Here is a 21,677-nt window from a genome sequence, read left to right on the forward strand (position 1 = left end):
TCCCGCACGCCGCCCCGCGATTGGCCACTGGCGGCCACGCCCCTCTCACCTCACTGGCGCGTCCTGCCGGCGGGCGGGCGGTGCCGGCGGGCGCGCGCGCAGCGGCCGTCCCGAGGCGCGGCGGGGGCCGTCTCCGCGCGTCTGCGGTAGGCGGTGCTCGGCCGCGCCGGTGGCGGGCGGCTGTGTGCCGGGCCCCGGGGAGGCCGGCGGGGCCGGGCGCCTACCGGAGCGGCTCCTCTCCGACTGAAGTCCCCGCGCGGCCCAGCCGCGGGGCGCCCCCGCTGCCTTGCCGGAGCCCCGGGGCGGGGGCTGGGTTTGCAGGACGGACGTCGCGGCTCGGTCTCGGCTTCCTCGTCCCCGTTCGGAGCTCCCCGTCAGGGTTTGCCGAGCGGTGTCCGAGCCACCAGGCGGTAGAAGGGACGGGACCCGGAGGCCGGTGACCCGCACTCCGCCGTGATGATTCGCTGGGAAGGAGCAGACGCAAAGTGCGGGCACTGCCGCACAAACCCTGGTCGCGTCTCTTGTGCTCCCTTTGAAAGCCTATGGTTTGGCCTGAAAAGCTGCAGCTGGTTTGAAACAAATACAGTTTTCTTGGGGAAGCGTATTCTATACCTAATTCCCACAGTGTTAATGGGCGCAGGGCAGCAGTCTTGCTGTTTGCTTTGCAGTGGAGAATGTTGTCCAGGGTTAAAGGTTATGACCTAAAGGTCATATGTCAAGGGTAAAAGGTTATGACCTAAACAAGTTCAAGCATTTGTATTTACTGTGAGTAAAAGGTGTTTCGCTTCATCCCCTTCCCCTGGAGATGTTGCCATTGACACTGACAGTAACATAGAAGTATTACTCTTCGGCCTACTTTTCCCTCCCTCGCCAAGTATGATGGTAAAACAACGGTATTAAGACTTCAGAAGCAGATATGTGTGAACGTAAAGACCTGCAGTGATAAATGCTTTAGCTTTAAAGGAGATTTGACTATTCTGTGCAAGGCTGGAGGTGGTCGGTAGCAGCAACAGGTCAGTGTCTGGATGTCTCTTGCAAAGTTTAGTTTGATTCCTCTACAGTTCCTTCAGGGACTGGTGTTTTTTAGCCTTAGTTTCACCTTAGAAATACTTTTTGTGAGGAAAACCATGCTGCATCTAATGAGTCTCTTAACTGTGTGCTATAAAAATTGTTCAAGAAGAAAAGGGGAAAGGAACAAAACAAGTGGTTTGAAATAATACTTAACTTCTTAAAGTAATTTGCAACAAATTGTTACCCAACTAATGTTTCCATTTCTCTTGATGACCTTTGAAAAGATGTTCTTTCTAAAGGTGATGTACATTTATGTCTCATGTCATTCTTTTGATGTTGTTTCTCCAAAGGGGATGCCTGAAACATGTAATATTTGCTGTCATTCACAAATCTATTGTTTGTTAGCTGTTCTTGTCTTTGAAAGCCATAAAGTTCATTTGTATCCTGATCTGTTCTGAAACTGGGTTCCTCAGCAGTCGTCTGGTTGTTAAGAAAGTCTCTTTGCATCTCAAGTTCGTGGTGCCATTGCTCTGAGTACACTTGAAGGGGGGCTGCAAAAATGGCTCGATAACCAGCGGTAGTGCCAGATGTGCATAAGTGAGCTAAGATTAAGGCAAATCCAGTTGTGTTTTCTGGAGGTAGGTACTGTTTTGATCAGTAATTAGCCAACTCATCAAAGTTGCTTATCTGACAGTATCTGAGACAGAGAAAATGTACTCTTTAAAATCATTAAATTGTTTATTTGTCAGCGCAGCAGTTAGATTCCATTGTATAAAAGTAAAGATGTATGAAATAGAAGTTACAGCTGAAAAGGCAAAATCAAATTATAAAAATGTATTATTCTGACATGATATTTAAAGGAAGATAGTGCAAGCTATTCTGTATACTTAGGTTAAAGGATAAAAAAGTTCAGGAAGTATGCCTGAAAACTGTTTTCTATGCAAAAGCTTAAGATATCTCTGAGCAACTAACATTCAGTGTTTTGCTGAAGCAAGACGCTTTCTGCATGTAGCCTAGGTCAGTGGTAGCCTGCATCAGCACTGATCCTGAGCATTATAGCTGTGGCAGATTTAATTTTTTCATGCTGCATTACAGGTCATCTTAAATTTTCCACTAAACCTCTGTCCTGCCCCAGGCTAGAGCAACAAGTACAAATTACAGTCCTTCCTGTCAGCAGTTTGACTGATAACAGAGGACGTAGCATTCAGGCAGTAATTTTTGCAGGAAATGTGTTTTCTGTTTAAATCAGGGAATAGTTTTAGATGCCCCGGACAATAGGATGTTACATATGAGGAAGATGGATCAATGGCAAATATGGCACTTTTAATAATATAACTGAAATGGCCACAAAAGAAAATAACTGGAGAACCTTGAAACAAAAAAAGTCTGTTAAATTTTAGAACTAAAGAACTAATCTCACAGGTATGTTTGAATCTGCATTTTTTTATATCCTGAAGTCATTTAGAGGTGTCTGTGCACACTGGGGAAGTGGTGGTGAAGACTAGATTCAGATTACAAATGACGAGCATTTGACAGGTCTGCTAAGATACCAGGAAAATACGTTTGTGCTTATATATCACCTCAGGAGCTGAGAACAGTATGTATCAGAGGTCTTCCAAGAAACAGTACATAATGATATTGAAATAGAGATCTTCAAAGTATCCGGTGTTTAGAAATGGATTGCGTAAGGTCATTTGCCCAGCCACCAATTGAAAGTTATTTCATTTTTATTATAACCTTTAATATTAATAGCAAAGCTGTAATGGAAAATAAATGATTTAAAGCATTTTTGGTCTGTTTTCTCATTTCAGTGAACCTTTTTAGCAACCTTTTCCCTTCTACAAATAAGATGCTCTCCTTTTCTCATCATCCAGTAATCCAGCCTTCAGTAGTTTGCTTCTGGTCTTGCACTGTGAAACCCCACAACGCAGAGTGATGAGCACGTACGGCCAGAAGACCAGATCACTTGAGAAAGGCCTCAACATGAATTTTCTTAACACAGAATCGCAGCTAGAGTGAACAAGTGAAGGCATATTCAGGTTGCAGAAGTTTACACTTTTTAAGTTGCATAACGCAAAAGCAGCAGCTGGAGCATAGTGCTCCAGTTAATACTGGGGGTTTCATTTATTTCATTAAGTGGTCAAAGAGAGGGATGGAGGAGCAAGCAGAAGCTGATGTATATTTGCAGCAGGAGAGAGAGGAAAGAGAAGGGGGAAAGGGAGTTGAATGTTACCTGTTCCTGCTAGAACCCTTGTTCTGCTGACTCTCGTACACAGAACACATGATCTGCCCTCTGGGGAGCAGTGGTGCCAGTCCAGTGTTCCAAGACAAACGGAAACAAAGGAGGCAAAGACAGCATCAGCAATTGCAGCTAAGGACTTTACATGAGACTCAGAGTAAAAGTTTCAACAGGGAGAGCCAAGCAGATGGGCCTCATCTTGTTACTTGGGTGTTTGTGGTCTGGTTTATAGTGACACTCGTGCACTGGTAGTCATGTCCAGTAGGAAACTAAATGTGTCCAGCCCTGTTTTCTGGCCCTGAGGCCGACAGGCATGTAATGAGCTGCTTCAATGCTATTGAACTCCGCAGAACAGGGTGGCTGTTGCCAAACTCCCAGTAGGGAACAGTGCCTCCGGTGGTTCCCAGAATCTGGGGTTTGCTTGGTGGGGAGCTAGCCTGCCTGGGGCAAGACTGTGCTAGGACCTCCTGAACAGTGTAACTGTCAGTGGTTCAGTGCCAATGCCTGGGAATGGGCCATGGCACGTTTCATTGCACAGACAACATGTGCCTGCCCCCCTGTGCCTTTCTTTCCAGCAAAGGCATGAATCCTGCTAAGGCAGTAAGCAGCTATACTACACTGTCTGTTTAAGACTAAGTATTAACAAGTTGTTGGTTTGGGGTTTGTTTTGTTTGGTTTTTTTTTTTAAATTAACCCACCCCCACCCCCCCTTCAGATTATGAATCTCTTTAGTTTTGCAGGTAGTTATCCTAGATTTAAGAAAACTCAGATAAAAGGGGGGGTGGGGGGTGGGGTTGGGGGGGTTAGCTGTTCAGAAGAGTGTATCCTAGATGGCAAACAAGAATAACAAGTGCTCAAAAATACCTAATTATTTTCTACAACAGACTATTTTAGTATTTCTAATTGCACCAAGCCCCCAAAGGTTACCATCCCATCTGTATTTCCTTTCGCCTTACTCCCTGGTTTTTTATAACAACAAGAAAACCCCATAAAGCATAGCTCAGATATGAGTCTGTACATATTCTAATAGTCAGTGTTAGACTAAAGGTTTAAACTATGCCTGGTTTGCTTTTCAGCAGAGGATTTCTCTCAGTGCTACTAGGGAAGAAAATTGCTTTGAAGTTGCCGAAGTAAGCAGTTAGTCCCTCCTGGTTCTCTGTTTGTCCTGTGCTTCTCTCAATAGGCTTGTATTGCTTGTATCTCCTGCAAGGAATGTACACAGTAAGTTGCTGAAAGACATTTAAATGACAGTTACATTTAGCATGTGACCAGCACGTAAGAGAATTAATCATGTATTTATAACTCTCCTCCTTCCCTCTTCAGTCCCACGTGGTTAACAGCCGTAGGTCAGTAGTGGTGACTAAGGCCTGGTTAATGGGAAAGGCTCCATGGCTTAGCAGAGTACCGTTGCTCTGTGGAGGTGTTTCTTTCTCACCACTGACTGGGAGGGGTGAGCATACTCTTGACTCAGGAGTCTTGGTGCAGTCTTAAAGTTTCATGAGAAACGTCCAAGATAATAATGCAGTAACATCTGCTTCTATTAATTACTTTCCAGCATGCCCAGCACCTTTCTCCCAAAGAAGTTGTCTGTTACTTAATGAAGAATTTAGATGACTAATTCTTGATCTGTCGGTCATTCGCAAACACCTCTTGTAAGAGTTTGAGCTAAATCAATTTTCTGTTTGTTAGGTTTCACTGCGTGTATAAATCACATCGTGCAGTTTGAGTTTGCTTACTGTTTACATGCAGTTCCCAGGCCTTCCAGTATTATTATTTGTTCTTATGAGCACAGAATGTAATTTTCTATGAAAGTTGATATTCTTTAATATTTGCATATTTTCCAATGGTTTTGTGGCTTAAGCCAGTAATCTCATTTTCTTGACTATTTGCCAGAATATTTGTGAACAACAATAAAAAAGAAACAAAAATATAGCTAATACAAATTTAAGTTGTTGGGTTTGTTAATTCGAATGAATATTTTTGACAGTTCCTTGTACTGTTTTTAACCCCAGAAACTAGTAACTTACTTGTAAAGAACAAAAGCCCCGATGGTGGCAAACACTGCCAACAAACCAAGGAAGATAAAGACACCTTCTGTTGTTCCTGATGACGATCCTAGAATTCGGAAAGTAGTTTGATTAAAAGTTAGCCTCAGTTTTACAGTGAAATAGATTTTCTACAGAAAACATCATTTCCGCTTGATTGCTGTACAGATTGAAGTACACTTAACATGCTAAGCACTGGAGATCAGTGACTTTGGCAAGAGGTGGTGCTTTCACGTCCTAAGTGGTTTAATTCTCAGTGCCACTAGAGTGTGAAGTGGGCTTTGCCAGTTTTCTGGTATGAACCATGCTCCTGAGACACATGGCTGCCTTCCAGTGTGGAAGGGAATGGAGGGTCTTGCTGGCATCCCACGAGGTGAGGCTAATTTGCTCCTTGCCAATTGCTAAGCTAGGGAAACATTTACACTGGGAGTCTCTTCATAAACTTCAGTGTTAGAATCGCTTCAGCTTCAGTGTTAGAATCGCTTCAGCTTTTTTTTTTTTTTTAGGGATGGTGGCTGGGGGATAGGGGATAAAAAAGGAGTTTCTTAAATGTTATTGATCGTTGCAGTCCCATACGCTAAGATGGCAGAGTGTGGCTGAGAGCTTGATGGACTTAGGCTTGTTTGCCTTACCCGAGGTCTGAGGGCTCTGCTTTTTTAACATGCTTATTCTGGGAAATCAGCTTAGAGCTCTGCCTGCCGCTGAACTCTGCCCTCTGATTTGCCATTAACCATTTCACTCATATCTACTCCTAACTGCACCATATCTGATGGAAGAAGCCGAAGCATTACAAGTATTTTTTTAAAAATTGTGTTAAATATCTTAATTTTCCAGTCTACAGGCTGTACCTTTATTGAGTTTACTGGCACTGAGACACATTCTGGGTCCTCATATTAACAACGGTGTTTATTCAATGAAGTAACTTAGAGGTGCGTGTTGGGTTACCTTTCCAGCTATGAAGTTGTAATTGCTGTCTATAAAAACTGAGACATCAAATCAGGGTTTACCATTTACTTGGTACCTGTGCCTCATATATTCCTCAGTTGTTACAATTGTGAAGGCTTGACCTCATTCCTAGTTGACACAATATTTTTGCCAAGACTGTAGGGATTTACCTTATTTTATGAATAAGGTAGGTCCCTGGACTAGTTTGCAAAGCAACACGTACTGATGGGATGGGCCTAAATCATAGGACTGTAACCCATTCAACAGCAGTTTAAGCAGGTTAACAGCGGATGTTTTGTGCAATGCCTACTTAATCCAGGCACAGTCTTGCCAAATTCCAAGGGCCAGATGTTTAGGCACCAAATACTCAGGCACCAAATTATGGGATTTTCAGAAATTTATAACTACTTGTCTTCTCTTGAAGTGAGTGGAAAATTGTGGCATATGAGAAATGTTTGCAAATGTTAGATGGGCTGCTCCAGGGTGACTCAAAGCATCAACCTCTTTTAGATTCTAATTCTGCTTTCATTACAGTGGAAGCCCCGAAGTACAACTTGGCTTTGCCCTCTGGAGGAAACTGAGGAAGACCAGCCTTGCTGGGCTGAAGCCAGCCCCTGTAAATACAGATTTGAAAAACCCTGCCGCATGCTTATTTTCATCTTTAGGAAACAGAACGCACTTACAAGTCAGGCATTGTGCCTTAGCCCTCACAAACTGATTTTGGTACATCTGAATTTGTACCTGGATTAAAGAAAATCAGCCAAAAATACTGTGGCAGATGACCACAAGGGGTCAGTTGCTTGGCTGATAGGAAGGAAAGAGCTGAGAAGAATCACTAGGACGTTATAGGAGGGAAGTCAGGAGAGCAACAGAGTGGGAGCAGAGAGACAGCACGATGGTTCAGACTTCTGACTGAGGCCGAGCTGAACGCCCGGTTCTGCCGAAGTCTGCTTGCACAACTGTGAGCAAGAGACAGTGATGCTCATCCCACCAAGGGTGAGCTTCCTGATCTGAAACGGTTACCCTGAGCAGCCCGTGCAGTCAAACAGTGTTACGTGTTTGTTACATGTTTGTTGCATGTTACAAACAAAGATCTTTCCAGAATCTGCTTCATCTTTCCTCCTGTAGAAACAGAAACCTGGTCAAGGTCATCGGGCCACAAAGAGGGCCCAGGGCAGCCAGCTCAGCTGCAGATTTGGATTCTGTCTCAAGTAAGCTGAATTCCCCTTGGTTTCTCCTGTTTCTCCATGTGTCGAGTAGGCTGGCTGGCATGTCCCCCACCTGCTTTTCTGCCCAACAGAGTTATTCTGTGGAAAAATACACTGCGGGTTTGTATAATTACTGTACTCATTGGATCGTAAACATAAATCAAACCGAGTTCTAACATCTAAAATTCCTGCAGGGAAAGAATTGTCTGTCTGCATGGACTCTCGCACAAGCTGAGGCCTCCAGGCATAATAAAAACCCCACATAAATTCCTGTGCTCTTCTCCCCCTGCAGGGAAATGACCACAGGGAGAAGCTATTCACAGATGAGCTGCATCTGCTCTGCGTGGACTCACCTCCGTTTACGGAAATCAGCGCGCTGGCAAGGGCTTGACTTGTGTCGTCCCCCAGGGTGATGTTTATACAGTATGTTCCAGGTTCCTCAAAAGCTCTCCTGATGGTGAGTAAGCATTCATCAGTGACGATGATGGGGTCACATACCACGCTCTTGGACACCTGGCACGTGGGGTCAGAAACTACTGTGCAGGCATCTGTGGGGAGACTGGGATGGGAAGAGAGAACACATTGCATCTGTGGAGTCCTGTTGGCCCAGTTCATAGGCACATTGCACTGATGCCCCAGTTTGATGCTGGTGCCTGTTTACTGAAATCAGTGGCACTACAGTGATTCAAGAGTGTTTTATTAATACTTTTTTTTTTTTAGCATACCTATACATTTTATATATTCATACATGTGGATTTTGTATAAAATGCGTATAGACAATCAATAAAATGATCTGCTTGTTTTACATATAATTTGTCATTTTATGGTGATCACAGAATTACCTGCCTCAAATCAGCTTATGAAGTCCGTTACCTTTAGTATTTATTTAATATACATCATTAGGAAAGGAATGCAGATTCTAATATGTAGTATCGTGTGCCAAAACAGTAAACGCTAGGAGAGGTTAATTGTTTTCCAGTTGCATTACCAAAATGATTCTTGTATTTCTCAGTCTTCCCACCTCTAATACCGTTCTAGGAGCTAAGAATATTAGTGCAATGTTTCCCTATCCAAGAGATTACTGGGACACACCCTTTTAAGTGCCAAAAAATTATGGCCAAAAAGAAAGGGGTTTCTTCCAATTTCAGTAGACTGCTTCCCATTTTACAGTAAGTGCTGAAATCTTGTCTTGGCCAGGGAAATACGGAATTGTTTCTCCCCATGAGCTAGTTCTCTTATTTTTACTGAGGCTTGACATTTGTTCTGAATCCTACAAGCCTGGCAGTAACCTCTGTTGCCGTCGTTTACAGATGAGACTTGCATTAACTTGAGTTTCCGTCAAGAAATAGAAACACTGCAGTTCCCAACTTTTGTTCACGCAGCTGCATCTAAGTGCAGACAGCGTTCCAGCACAATTATTTTTAAAGAGGGAAGATTGACAGTTTCATTCACACACTTACCTCCCTTGGCAGGTAACAACAAAGTCAACCAGTGAGTTTTCAGCTTGACTTTCTGTCATCTGAATAATATTTACCTCAAGGATTCCCTCTGGGAAAGGAAACAGATGTCAACGGCAGGACACATGACAAGCTCTGAAGTCTGTGTGTACAGAACCTCAAGTGTTTGGCTGATGTTCAGCTCAGGTCTTGTTTTCCATAACCTCCTCCCTCCCTTAGCACTCCTCTTGAAGGGTTGGAAAGCTGAGAAATTTTCCAGTGCTTTCCCTATGAGGCTGCTCCTTTCTGCTCTGCTTTATTCTTCCATTATTATTATTTACTTATTTTACTAAATCAATTGCCTGTCCCACCACTCCTGTGCATGCCAAGGTCAAGTCAACCTTACGTGACACCACCCTGCCCCCTGCCCCCCAGGCCGGTATGCTTCAGCTTCATTCAGGTGTGGCGGTTCAGAAGCTGATGATCTGGAAATATGGTGCACATCCCCACCGGCCATTTTCCAGCCCAAGTGCCTGGAGACACCACGTGTAGCACGGAGGCAGCTGTCAGCAGCATCCAGACCAAGGCCCAGCCTCGTGGTGGAAACCAAGGGGCCAGAACCTTTGCTGCCAGCTCCTAGCAGGGTGTGTAAGGAAACCCAAGTCAGCCAGTTAGCCATCTGTACCTTAATCTTTAAAAATGTCAGCTATGTCCAAGAGAAGGATCTTGTTGTGGGTCTCCCGTGCTTGATAAAAGGGAGCCTAAATGAACGTTCTCTCTGCTATATATTGTTGTACATTATTAATCTCCTTCCTCTGTTCAGGTGTTGGCCCATGTCCTTACCTACGACAGAGATACCAGTACTGTAGAATCCATTTCTGTAAATATGGCAACCTCCATCAGGATTATCTTCCATTAACTCGACAGCGGTAGAGGAGTCTGAATCAGAAGATGCTCCAGTCGTTACTGTTGGGACGAGGGAGAAAGAATAGATATGCAGCTTTCGAACAAGTTCTGCTCAGAGGTATTCTGAACACGACCGTATGTTTCAGCTGCATTCATCACATAGGTCATTAGTGACTCTGGTTTGCAGCTGTGCAGTCATGTGTGTCTGTATCTATACGGGATCGTGGAAATAAGCCTTAAAGAAAACACACATGCCCAGCTGTGGAACACTGGAGTGGCCTGGGTAGCCTCATTCTAAAAGCCACCTTGCTAGTCACTCATATCTGTGAAATAAAAGCAAAACTGCAAGGTTTGGTATAATTAAACACTTCTTTAAAATTCCCAAATCAATTATAGAAGAAATCCAGAGGCCAATAAAAGGTTTAAAATGCTCTTTTATAAAGCAGGTATTTCCCCATTGCTCTATGTTACAGCTAGTGGAAAAATGAAGAGGGGAAGTGGTGAAAATTATATCTTTCCTTTCATTTTTCATTCTCACTCAACATTTTGGTAAAAGCAAGTATTAAAATTCCAAAATTTGAAAAACGTAGCCACATTTACAGTTTAATGATAGTAGTATTATAACTACCTAGGCTGAAGCTGCAGGCCTTTTGCAAACTTTAAAACCCTCTGAGATGATAAACCAATGCTGAACATAATGAAAGTTATTCTGAAATATGGTAGTGCATAAATTTAAAGTGGAAAAGCCATTCTGGGTTAATGCCATGTGGAAATCCCATATTTTGGAATATGAGCAATTTTTTTCTAGCTCAATCCAATCTCATTTAATTTTGGGTGGAAGTTAACACAAACCAGAAAGGAACCAGCTATAAGGGTGTTCTGAAATACTTCTTTCTCACTTAAAATTTACATCTTACCTCAGAAGATGACCCTGAGTAGGCAAGGCTAAAACCACCGAACATGGTGTGGTAGAGGGTATAAAACCAAATTTATATGTACTGCATGAGCACCTGAAGACCTCTATATGTTGTCACTGTGGTGTGTAATGTGTTAAATGTGCAAGTGATGCCTACCATAGAATCAAAGAAGGGTTTACGCTTATCGATTCTGTCTCTAAACCAATTTATAGAAGGTTTGCAGAGCCTTTCAGCCCTTTCATTGATGACAGTAAAACTTCTAAAGATATGAACTTAAAATATCAGAATTTAGGAGTTTTAGCACGGCTCCTAATATCACTGCTGTTCAATAAACTCTTACCTTCTGAGGTGGGCAGTGGTGCAGTGGGTGTTACTGGTCTGCAAGGTACAGGTATAATGGCTTGGACAGTTAAATTCAGAGTGAAGTTGCCTTGCAGAGTATAGGTGTGAGATGTAGTGGGACTGCTTGCTACAAATAAGCCACTTCCATCTCCAAAGTTCCACTTGTAGGAGATGGCAGAATTATTAAGATAGTAGCTGGGATCATGAATCTTCACATCAAATGTAATTGGTGAGTCTTTGATAAAAATGGAGTCTGAGATGTTGCGGTCATGTTTTTGGAACATACTCACAAATATTGGAATTTTGTCTGGAGGGGGAAAAAAAAAAAAGTAAATAAATAAAACACACATCCCTGGCTGCAAAGAACAAACAATTCCAAAGTCCCTGAACAACAACAGTCAGAATGTGAGACATTAATATCTTTAACACGAGTTTCTACTTTAATTCTGTTTACTGATCTAAGGAGTGAATGTCAGTAGGAAACAGTTACCCAGAAAAGTATGGGAACAAATGAGGAATCACAGGCATCTGTGGAAGATTGCATTTCCTCTTGCAAATAATTTTTCATTACAAAGCAGAGGCGTCACAACTGAGCTAGATACAAAGGTAAATTACAGTACTCAAGGCAATTTACCACATCATATTAAAAACCTTTCTCAGGCCAATGTCTTCTTTTCACACCAGGTGAGCTTGTGTGGAATTCTTTTAATGCCCAAACAACAAATACCCCCAGTATTTTATTACAGTTTATTCCAGCACGCTCACCTGTTACAACGTAGATGGCACTGGCTCTTGCAATTGGAACGTAGGCTGAGTGCCCTCTCCTGTAGATGGATACAGCCATCACGTGTTTGCCAAGAGTGATATTTGCTGTGTTGACTGAAAATGTTGCTGAAGATCGTCCAGTTATTTGGTAGTACTGACCTGAAACAGAACATGAACTTACGATATGTTTTCCCCTTCAGCCTAGCTGCAAGTTGGTTTAACAGGAGCAGTATCTCTGTAAATCTTGCATCATCTAAATCAAAATGAATAGTTTAGAATTGTCTCTCAGTTATCTGGCATCTATTTTTTAAGGACTAAATACTTTTACAACGTGTTTACTCCCATTATTTCTATGGGTTTTGGAGGTGTCAGAAAGATGTCCCAAATTTCACTAATCTAAGAAAAAATTGCCAAGGCATCCACATCTTTCCAAAGCAGTTACATTCCGTTAAGTCATCATGTTAATGTAGTGGATGGTCTTTTAATGGTCTTATGTTTGTATGCTTTCAGTTTAGCAAGAAGATACACCTCTTGCTTCGTACCCTAGAGCCCTTTGTATACTTTTGCTTATTTGTCTTTGTAACAGCTGGGTGAGGTAGGTAAATAGTATTACCTCTGCATAAAATGTGGGACATTATTATTATTGCTCATGCTGATACTGATTACAATACTGATTTAGTCCAGCTAGGTTAGGATACTAAGGTTTAGTATGTAGCCAACGGCAGGAATAGCCCCAACCGTTGCATACTCAGGAGTGGGAAACATTCAGAGTTATCATCTGTGGCCAGATCAGTACCACACCGGCAGTGGCAGTTTTCACCTTCCCAGAGGCAAGAAGTGCTGCACCGTTAAACTGATCTGAAGGTATACAGTGCTGTGGTCTCTTAAATTTAAGAATCTGAAGTGGCAGTGAGCAGCCAACAAATCATCCAACTGACCTGCTTGGACCTTCTGTTTTCCTAGGAAAGGATCCTGAGTACTACTGAAAGGAAATTAATTTTCTTCAGTGGTACTACGGATGCAGATACAGAAGAATGTAGATCTAAAGAGAATCTCATGGTAATCCATGATTTCCAGACTGAGCAGCTGATGGCCTTTCTGGAAAGCAGGGAATTAATTTGGGATCTCCATTCAAAAGTGGGGAATCCTTTTTAAAGGACTTTTAATAAAACATACTCTACTAATGAATTAGTGTACAGGGTGAATATAAGCTTTCCAGCTTATATTCCCCATGAGCTAGTTCTCTTATTTTTACTGAGGCTTGACATTTGTTCTGAATCCTACAAAGCCAGAACAAAGGGTGTCTTGCAGTACTAACCAAATGTGTGAAACATGTAGACAAAGTTCCTTCTCCTCCAGCCAGGATAATGAGGAAAAGGTCTCCCATCTGGGAATACGTTATGGCTGCGGTTGCTTGTGCAGTTTTCCCAGCTGCAGTTGTTGATCCATTCAGTCCAGTTGTAGACATAGACTTGCTGATCCTGGGAAGCTGGAGGATCTAAGTGTAGAAATAGGACAGTGTTCTTGGTCAACTGAGAAATGTGCAGAAAGTCAGGAAACAGGAGGCAGGCACCCCAGGTTACAGTAGTTATTGCACTTAAACAACAGGCTAAGTGGGGTAGTTTTAGACTGACTAACCTTTCTTCTAAGATTGGGCTTTGATTGATTTTTAATGTAAACACCAAATTGTTCTAGCTTGACATTGTTTTATTTAGAAGCTTAAAAATTTGTACTGTCTCATGGGCCAAACACAATTTAAAATTGCTTGCCCAAAACTTGTTGTTGGCTCACAGGATGCTACCGTTTTACCGGAGTTAATGGGGCTACCTGAACACTTGGCAAGCAAAATCTAAAATTTTAAGTAGAAATAGCAACCATGGAAGCACTGTGAAGAAGTGACTTTGTTTTGTCACAAGAGTTTTCTATGGCAGCTTTAAATAACTTAGACATGAATTTCAGTTCCTTTCTGAATAATAAAAAGACAGTTTCCTTCCCCAAACAGCACAACAAATGTTAAGTAGAGAATGGATATCAGCAGTTAACAAAACATTAGACAATCAAGAAGTAGAACTCAGGCTGACAAAAAATTTGCTGATATGTCTTGAAATGAAAATTACTTCAATCAATAAAAAAATTTGTTGAATATTTACGAATTCAGAGAAAGGAAGGTACAACAGCCTGTTTCACTCTAGACCCAGCAGAATTATTTGAATTATGATCGGGTTTTTGGTCTATGTAACAGTAAATAAGAAAAGGTGATTCTCTGATGAAAAGATTGCTTGATTTTTAAATTATTTATTTTATGGATTTTTTTAACTCTAAAATGTGGGAATGTGAGATTTACTGTTTCATGAGGGTTTTTCAAGATGCAGATGATGGTTCCTGAGTTCTACAATTCCTAATTGAAAAAAAAAAAAAAAACACCAATTTTGTAAATCAACAGCTTTATAGATTTGGAAGGAAACAAGGTGACTGTGCAACCTTGTGACTGAGCTGAAAAGCAGTAACAGTTTTGTTAGGAAGCCAAATTAACATCACTGTTTTGGGAAGGCAATTCTATAGTGAAGGCAAATCTTGAATTACCTGGTCATTATATATATCAGGTGCAGAGCAGTAAAAATACTGCAGTAATCTGAGGAAAGAAGCTGGTGTGGCACAGGTCAGACACACGTGTAGTTGTGTTGGGTCTGGCTGAGCCCCACAGCAGCCCTCACAGTGCTGCGCTTGTGTTGGTAGCTGGGAAGGTGTTGATAACACACCAGTGCTCTGACTGCTGCTGAGCAGCGCACACAGCATCAGGGCTGTCGCTCCAACCTCCCCCCACCTCCCCCACAGGCTGGGGGTGGGCAAGATTTGGGGAGGGGGCATAGCCAGGACAGCTGCCCCAAAGCGAGCGGTGGGTTATTCCATACCATATGATGTCTGCTCAGATACAAAACCTAAGAGAAAGGAGGAGGAAGGGGCGTCATCCATTATCGATGACGTTTTGTCTTCTGGAGCAACCGCTACACGTACGGAAGCCCTGCTTCCCGATCATCGCCTGCTGATGGGAAGCAGAGGATAACATCTTTTGTTTTCCTTCACTTCCGTGCACACAGCCATTGCTATTGATTCATTAAACTGCCTTTATCTTGACCCACAAGGAGTTTTTTCCATCTTATTTTCTCCCCTCCCCGTTTGGCTGAGGAGCGGCTTGGTGGGCTCCTGGCACCCAGCCAAGGTCAACGCGCCACAGTAGTTGCCAGTTAAAAGCAACACGGCCGTTGTTCATAGGGCGCACCTGTGATGTTTTCAAAGATTCATGACATGCTCATACCAGCACCGGAGTCAGACATGTATAGTGCAGGGAGATTGCCATTACCTACCCTTGGTACAGTTCCTCTCATATACTATGTTGCCATCATTATCTTCTTTCTGGCACCTGGGAAACTGGAGAGTCACAACAAAGGTCATGTTGGATCCCACCAGTGCTGGGCTATCAGTGTCCAATTTCGCTGTCACTCTTCCGCCTGTAGAAAATAAAATTGGTCTTCAGTGCAAAAAAGCATGTATCAAAGCAGCAGCTACCTTTAGCTGTGCACCATTTACGTTAGAAACGCTTTATTGATTCCTCTGTTTCCAAGGGGGTTTGTGCTCCTAAATCACTTGGCAGTCTTATCAAAACCCCAGCTCAGAACAATCGGAGGGACTCGTCATATCCCCCCACGTCACTTACGTGTGTCATTAATTTCCTTCTTAGAGCCAAGTATAGGGGGGTTTACCCATGGGGGTCAATATATTCCCAAGGAGGCTATTTCAGTTTCTCCCCAGGGATACAGCCTTTAGAGCTCAGCTCAGACCAGCTGACAATAAACAAGGTCTTAGCTGAAGTTGTCAAACTGAGAGCCCACAGTGCCCTACTGAGGTAGCAGCTGAAGCTACCTGTCCTCTAGGGCATGTTTCAAATGCTGGATTGTCCTGGAGCCCTGGCCATCGATACCTCTTAGTAAGTATTGATGTCGGAGACTGAGTAATGGGAAAGCGTTTACTGTAACAACTCGCTGTTCTTCGTCAGACAACGTACTGGGGCTGGTAACAACGCCAGTCATCTCCTTATTTGCTGTTCCTTGCAGCAGCAGTAGATATTGCCCCTATGAAAAAGCACTATAGCACCTGCATTCTTCAGGGAGGTGGATTTTCTGGCCAGTTTTCTCAGAGTCTTTGAAATGCGCATGCGCAATCACCTTTCCAGCAGTCCTTCCATCTGGGATCTCCTTCTTCCCAGAAAGGATAAAGCTTTTCATTCCATTTATTTTGATCACTAGACCAGCCTTGTAGCTTCTTGTAGGATGTGACAGGAGAAGTACTTCCATGGCTCAGCACATCTTGAAACCCTAGAGAGAAAGATGAGCATGCAACGTAACAGCATTTTCCCTACCACCCTATAAAGACATTGCTCTTGTGCTGAGCAGCCTTCTTATTATGAGTATGTTCTCGTACTGATTAGAAAACTCTTCACCAGTAGAAAGTTACGGAATTTTATCATCACAGCTATCAACACTTACATCAACGATAATGAACAAAAAGACAGTTCCCCAACTGACAGCCTGATATTTTTCTGCTTGCACTATTGCAAGCTTTCCAGAGAAAGAATGAAAGGGTTTACAACATTTTGACCGTATCAGAGCAATTGTTTGTATGAATGGACTTAACCCTGCAACAATCCGGCTTGTACAGAGGTTGCTTGATTGCTGACTGCTTTGTGCTTGGCTGGTAATAAATCTATCTGAGGCTAACAAGATAAATTCACCCTGTGTCTTAAGCTGTGCTCTAGTGGAAGTTATGCCAGGAATTAGTTTTGACCCAGCGAAGCTTCTTTGGTGAGTTGGCTGGTGGTTTGGGTGGGAGGGGTGGAACCAATTGTAACAGAAGCTGGTATTTCCAGAAAAGGAAATTCGGAGCTGCATAGTAAATTCAATGTGTTTATAATATAACAACAAAACCATGTTAGCTTCATGCCTATTACGTTAAAATGGCTCAGATATTAAATAACTTTAATAACCCCTTTCTTCTCACGTTACTACAAATGGTGGGCTCCAACTTTTCCCAGGCCTTCTAGGATCCCTTTTTCTGTCACGAATTACACATAATGGAAAGCTAAGTAAATATCCAAGTAACCTGTAGGAACACGTCAACCCATATGTGGTTGCCATGAAAATATGTAAGTCGGCTTATAAGCAGAGCTCCATGAAAACCTGGAGGCTTTAAACAATTCCGTCCTGTTAATCAGGTAAGTGCTGGGTGTGCCATTCTGTCACAGCATCAAGGAGTTAGGATTTCTGCTTTTCATGGCTTTATTTTAAAGGGAGCTGATGCTGAATGCTTCTGAGATTTATACCCAAGTCCAACAGAGAGCTGGATGACTTCAGGGAAAACGCAGAGACCTGTTAGAAGGGCAAGAGTGGCCCTGCACACTGTGGCGTAACTGGCTGCGCTGGAATTCCTCCGACTTTTGGAAAGGGTGCAGAGCGGCTATAGCCAGTCTAAACACTGTCTTCAGGGAGATGTGACTCCTAATTTTACTGCAAGGGAGAACCAGAGAAAGAGCCCTGAAGAAGAGGCAGGAGCTGCTTCCTACTGATGTTTTATTGCCCAGTGAGATTTCTGCTGGGCAGGAAGGACATCCCCTGACAGTTCCATCTCAACGGTCACTCTGAATTGATGCGGGCAGCTCTCTCCCCAGTGCTGAGGACTGAAAGGTCTGACGAAAAGAACAGATTTTGCGTTTAGAGACATATCCTCCCACGGTCTTTTGCCCTACAGGAACTCCCCACAGTCTCACTTGAATCACTTGAATCGTGTCTTTCCTGCAGATTTAATATCTTTTGATGTGAGCAAAGCATAATATCGTGACTGGTATTCACTTAATGGCCTGTATGACATGCTGTATGTTTTTCAGTCTTGGTCAGAAGAAGAGTTCAGGAATGTCCTTCAGAAACCTTTCTCAGGAAAAAAACATATTAGCAGCTATAAAAGTATTTGACAAAGGTTTCTCAAGTTCAATTACATTTTAGGTCATAAAATTGATGCATCATCTTATTTGAAAGTAAGTGGCTAGGGATTTTTCTTGATTTCTTTTTCCTGTTCTCTTTGATTTTACCTAAAAATTATTTAATGGCTAAAAATGTTTTGATTTTGTCAGATCAAAACATTTCCATCATTGTTCCCCCCCGCCCCCCGCCCCCCTCAATGTTCCATTCATCAAAAAGAGCTGGAGCACTTTTAATTTTATAAATGCTTTTAATTTTGAATTTTCAATAACAATCCTTGAATTCTGAAGTAATTTTCTTGTCCAGCTTTGGTAATAACTGTGGTCACTGCTTTTAAATCACAAGCTCCTTAGGCATTTCTGTGCCTCCCTCATGTGCTTTGTTTATTTCAATCGAATATAAAACATTTCACAAGCTTCAGGACAAGACAAAGCCTTTTTTTCAGATGAGCAAATACTTCAGCCCTAGTTTCTCTAGCACATGGAACTGAAGATTTTCAGTTGCTGAATTTGAAGGAACAAAAAAAGTTTTAATATATTTCTTCTTTAACAATGAAAAACACTCAAGAACATATGTTGGTCATAACCAAAATTGGAGCAATTCAGTTCAAAATAGAGTAATATTACACTCCAAGGAACTGATTACTGCAGTAGTTTTGGTGAGGTGATCATTGGAGAAAAGATCTTACACTCTGATTGACTTTCTTCTTTCTTATTCTGCTTTTCATTTTGGTGAAAAATGTAGCAAAGACAAGAAGTTCAGCATTTCCTGTCCGAGTGTGTTAGCCATGAAGGAGAGGATGAAAGCCGATGGTAGAACAACAGCAATAAAAAGATGACCCAGCTGAAGAGGATGAAAGTGTGTTAGAAGTAAAGAGGCTGATGTTATGGCCAAGCTAATAAGACAGAAAATAATGTAAACTTTTGAAAGTTACGTATAGAAACATAATAAAGCAGGACAAAAAAGAATTTGAGGAACAACTTGCAAAACCATAAAACCTACTGATTAATCCTTTTTTTTTTCTTTTTTTTTTCCAAATACGAAAGTAGTGAAAAGCTAGCCAGAAAGTCTGTAGGGCCAAAAGATGATGTAGATAAAAAGAAGCATTCAGGGAAGATAAAGGGATAGCATGAAAATCAGATACATTAATTTACATTTTCATTCACAAAGGAGGAACATAAGAGATTTCTGTGCTAGAATTTTCCACTACAATGATGGAGAATTTATCTCAAAATGAAGTGTTGGCACAGAAAAAATATAGAACAAATCAACAAAATGAAGGATTTGTCTAGTTAGGACGGCTCAAAAAATATGGAAGCTATTCAAGAGCGAAATAAATGAGCTATTAACCATAGCATGTAACATCTTGCTTACAACTGCTTCAGTGGCCGAGAAACAAAAGTTGGCAAATGTGATGACAGTTTTTAAAAACACTTCCAGGGAAGATTTGGAGGACTGCAAAAAGTTTGAGGCTCAAATTGAAGAAGCTGATAGAACCAGCAGTGAAGAACAAAATTACCAGATATGGTGGATTAATTCGATATGCCATAAAAGGAGTGCATTCCTCACAAATATATTCCAGTTTCTCTGAGGGAGCCAGAGAGCATGGGAACAAGGCTGACCTGCTTGTTATCGTCCGCTTGAGTTCCAGGCGGCATTTGATTGAGGTCCCTCGCTAAAGGCACGTAAAGGAACTAAGTTACCGTGGGATAAGAATGAAGGATTTCACATGAATAAATAATTGGTTAGGATATACGAACCGAAAGTTATGAGTAAGTGGCCAGTTTTCTCAATCACTGAAATAATTTAAAATGTTCATAGTCTGGAAAACAGGCAAACACTGAAGTTCTTTAATCTGCTGAAGACAGCGTCTTAAAGTAGTAGAGGGGAGGACTGTATGAGACTCAGTGACTCAAGAATAAAACTATATGAAATTCAGCATAGTTAAATGTAACTTTACTTACAGAATGAGGGGCTCTAAACTAGTTATCGCCACTCAGAAATGAGAACTTGTAGCTTTACAGTTCTGAATGCAGTGCTCATTGGTAGTTCCAAATACCAGTATACGCTTGCCCAGTTACACATTACTGTTTCCCATTGGAGACAGGTACAAGGCTAGATGGATGCTCAGCTGGCCCTCAGCTTTTAAGGTGTTCACTTTCCTTATTGTAGGTTCTGGAATTTCAGCATAAACCCCTATTTCTGGGTTCCCAGCCCTGAGCTCAGGAAGTCAGCCTAAGACTTGAGTCAAACTGTGAGCCCAGAAAGAAGCAGAAGACCCTCCCAGTGCCTGCCCACCATGGCTTAAAGATCTAATTCCTTGTTTGGGCTCCCTCAGGCTGGGGATCCACAGGTCTGGGTGTCCCGGTAGGGAGCACTGCCTCCGACCTGCCCTCTCCCAGCCACTGCTAAGCAAACTGGGAGAGGTCCATTCTGCATCCGCCTTTTGAGCCACGCTTGAGCTGGGGAAATAGAAGTTTGTTGAAATGAACCAAGGCTTGGCTCCGGTCAGCTCTGTGTATCTGTGGAGCATGGGAAATAGAGAACTGAACAGCTCTTGGCGTATTTCTCCAGCTCAGGTGACATTCCTACCCAGAGCCAGCCAACGCTGAGGTGGAGCTAGCTGTTGCCTACCGGTTCCCAAGCACAGCTCCAGCAAGCGCTGCACGTGCAAGGAGCAGCCGTTTCCACCACACTGGCTTGGGATGTTGAACCTGCGGAGGCAGGGCGAGAAGATAGAGTGAAGGAAGCACTCACGTGTGGCAGCAGCACACAGCACCGCTTCAGCCAGGAGCAAGAATCCAAGGTGGTGGCGAACACTGCTCATGGTGCTGGAGACCCTGCGTCGGCTCAGCGTGTGCAGAGGAGCAGAGCGCCCGGTGCCTGCACACAGTAACTCCTCCGGTCCCCACTGAGAAGTGAGAATGAAGTTTGTTCACTGCTCTGCTCTCTGATTAAATGAAGGGCCCCAGGACTCATCATGTGATGGAATTAAGCAGAGATGCATGATTTTGTCTTCAGCTTCTTTCAGCTCATGTGCTTATGACTCACTCCCTTTGCTTTCAGCATTCCCTGAGATTTCTGAGAGACCTGTTTAGAGCCACACCATTTACCCTGCAGGCATTTTTATACTAGTTTTGCACTATGATCAATTTTTGTACCTAATTTGTTTTTAAATTAGAAACATTTATTCCCAGAAATCCAAATTAACTCTTGCTCCAGCCTGATTTGCAAGTGTTACTGCAACAGCTCACTGCATTTGATGGACCCATCACTACTTAACCATGTGTCTCTCCCCACATGCTGGGCAACAACTTTAAACTAAATTGACACTGACTGATTCTAACACATCCCTGGATTTGGTTCCTTATATCCAGGTCCTTATATCCCAAAGAGTCGATTGTTAAGGAAAATGTTATTTCAACATTTAGTAGGCACGTACAGGTACCCTCTGACCATAGTTGTGCAATGCAATGTGCCCATCACAGACCATATGTACTGACAGCCAGTCAATATCTGCTTCACAAGTTGCCATGACCTACAAGTATTTAACTGTATATACTTCATGGTATGTAGAGATGAAGGAAAAATAGACTTTGCTGCCCAACCTAATAATGAGGAATAACCGATGGCTCAAGAGGGGTAGTGTAATACAGGCAGATTGGCAAACACTGCGCTTAGTGGCTCAAATTCAGGTTCAACGTGCTTCACCAGCCCTGGTGTTCTTCTGCAGGCCGCGCAGCAACTGGGTTTCATTGCAGCCCTGGCAGCCTCGTGAAATTTCTTGCTTTTGTTTGCAGCAAAAAACAAGCTTTGGGGAGACAACGTGCCATA

General features: G+C 42.6%; 1 protein-coding gene across 3 annotated transcripts; it reads right to left on the reverse strand.

The window, feature by feature from the left end:
• Position 1: 1 nt before the first annotated feature.
• On the reverse strand, positions 2–20,779 carry GPNMB (glycoprotein nmb). Of its 3 annotated transcripts, XM_080382178.1 has the most exons (11): positions 20,601–20,779; positions 16,038–16,187; positions 15,180–15,323; positions 13,133–13,312; positions 11,815–11,973; positions 11,048–11,356; positions 9,728–9,850; positions 8,909–8,996; positions 7,802–8,007; positions 5,278–5,365; positions 2–4,453 (listed from the first exon to the last, which is right to left on the reverse strand). In XM_080382178.1, the coding sequence occupies exons 1-11, from the start codon at positions 20,668–20,670 to the stop codon at positions 4,300–4,302; spliced, it is 1,671 nt and encodes a 556-aa protein (XP_080238304.1). In that variant the 5' UTR covers positions 20,671–20,779; the 3' UTR covers positions 2–4,299. The 3 variants fall into 3 exon arrangements, with proteins under 3 accessions (XP_080238304.1, XP_080238302.1, XP_080238303.1); XM_080382176.1 differs by lacking the exon at positions 2–4,453 and having other exon boundaries at positions 5,272–8,007; XM_080382177.1 differs by lacking the exons at positions 2–4,453; positions 16,038–16,187 and having other exon boundaries at positions 5,272–8,007.
• Between the last annotated feature and the right edge of the window lie 898 nt (positions 20,780–21,677).

This window comes from Falco punctatus, assembly GCF_963210335.1.
Source record: "Falco punctatus genome assembly, chromosome: 4".
In the NCBI taxonomy this organism is placed as follows: domain Eukaryota; kingdom Metazoa; phylum Chordata; class Aves; order Falconiformes; family Falconidae; genus Falco; species Falco punctatus.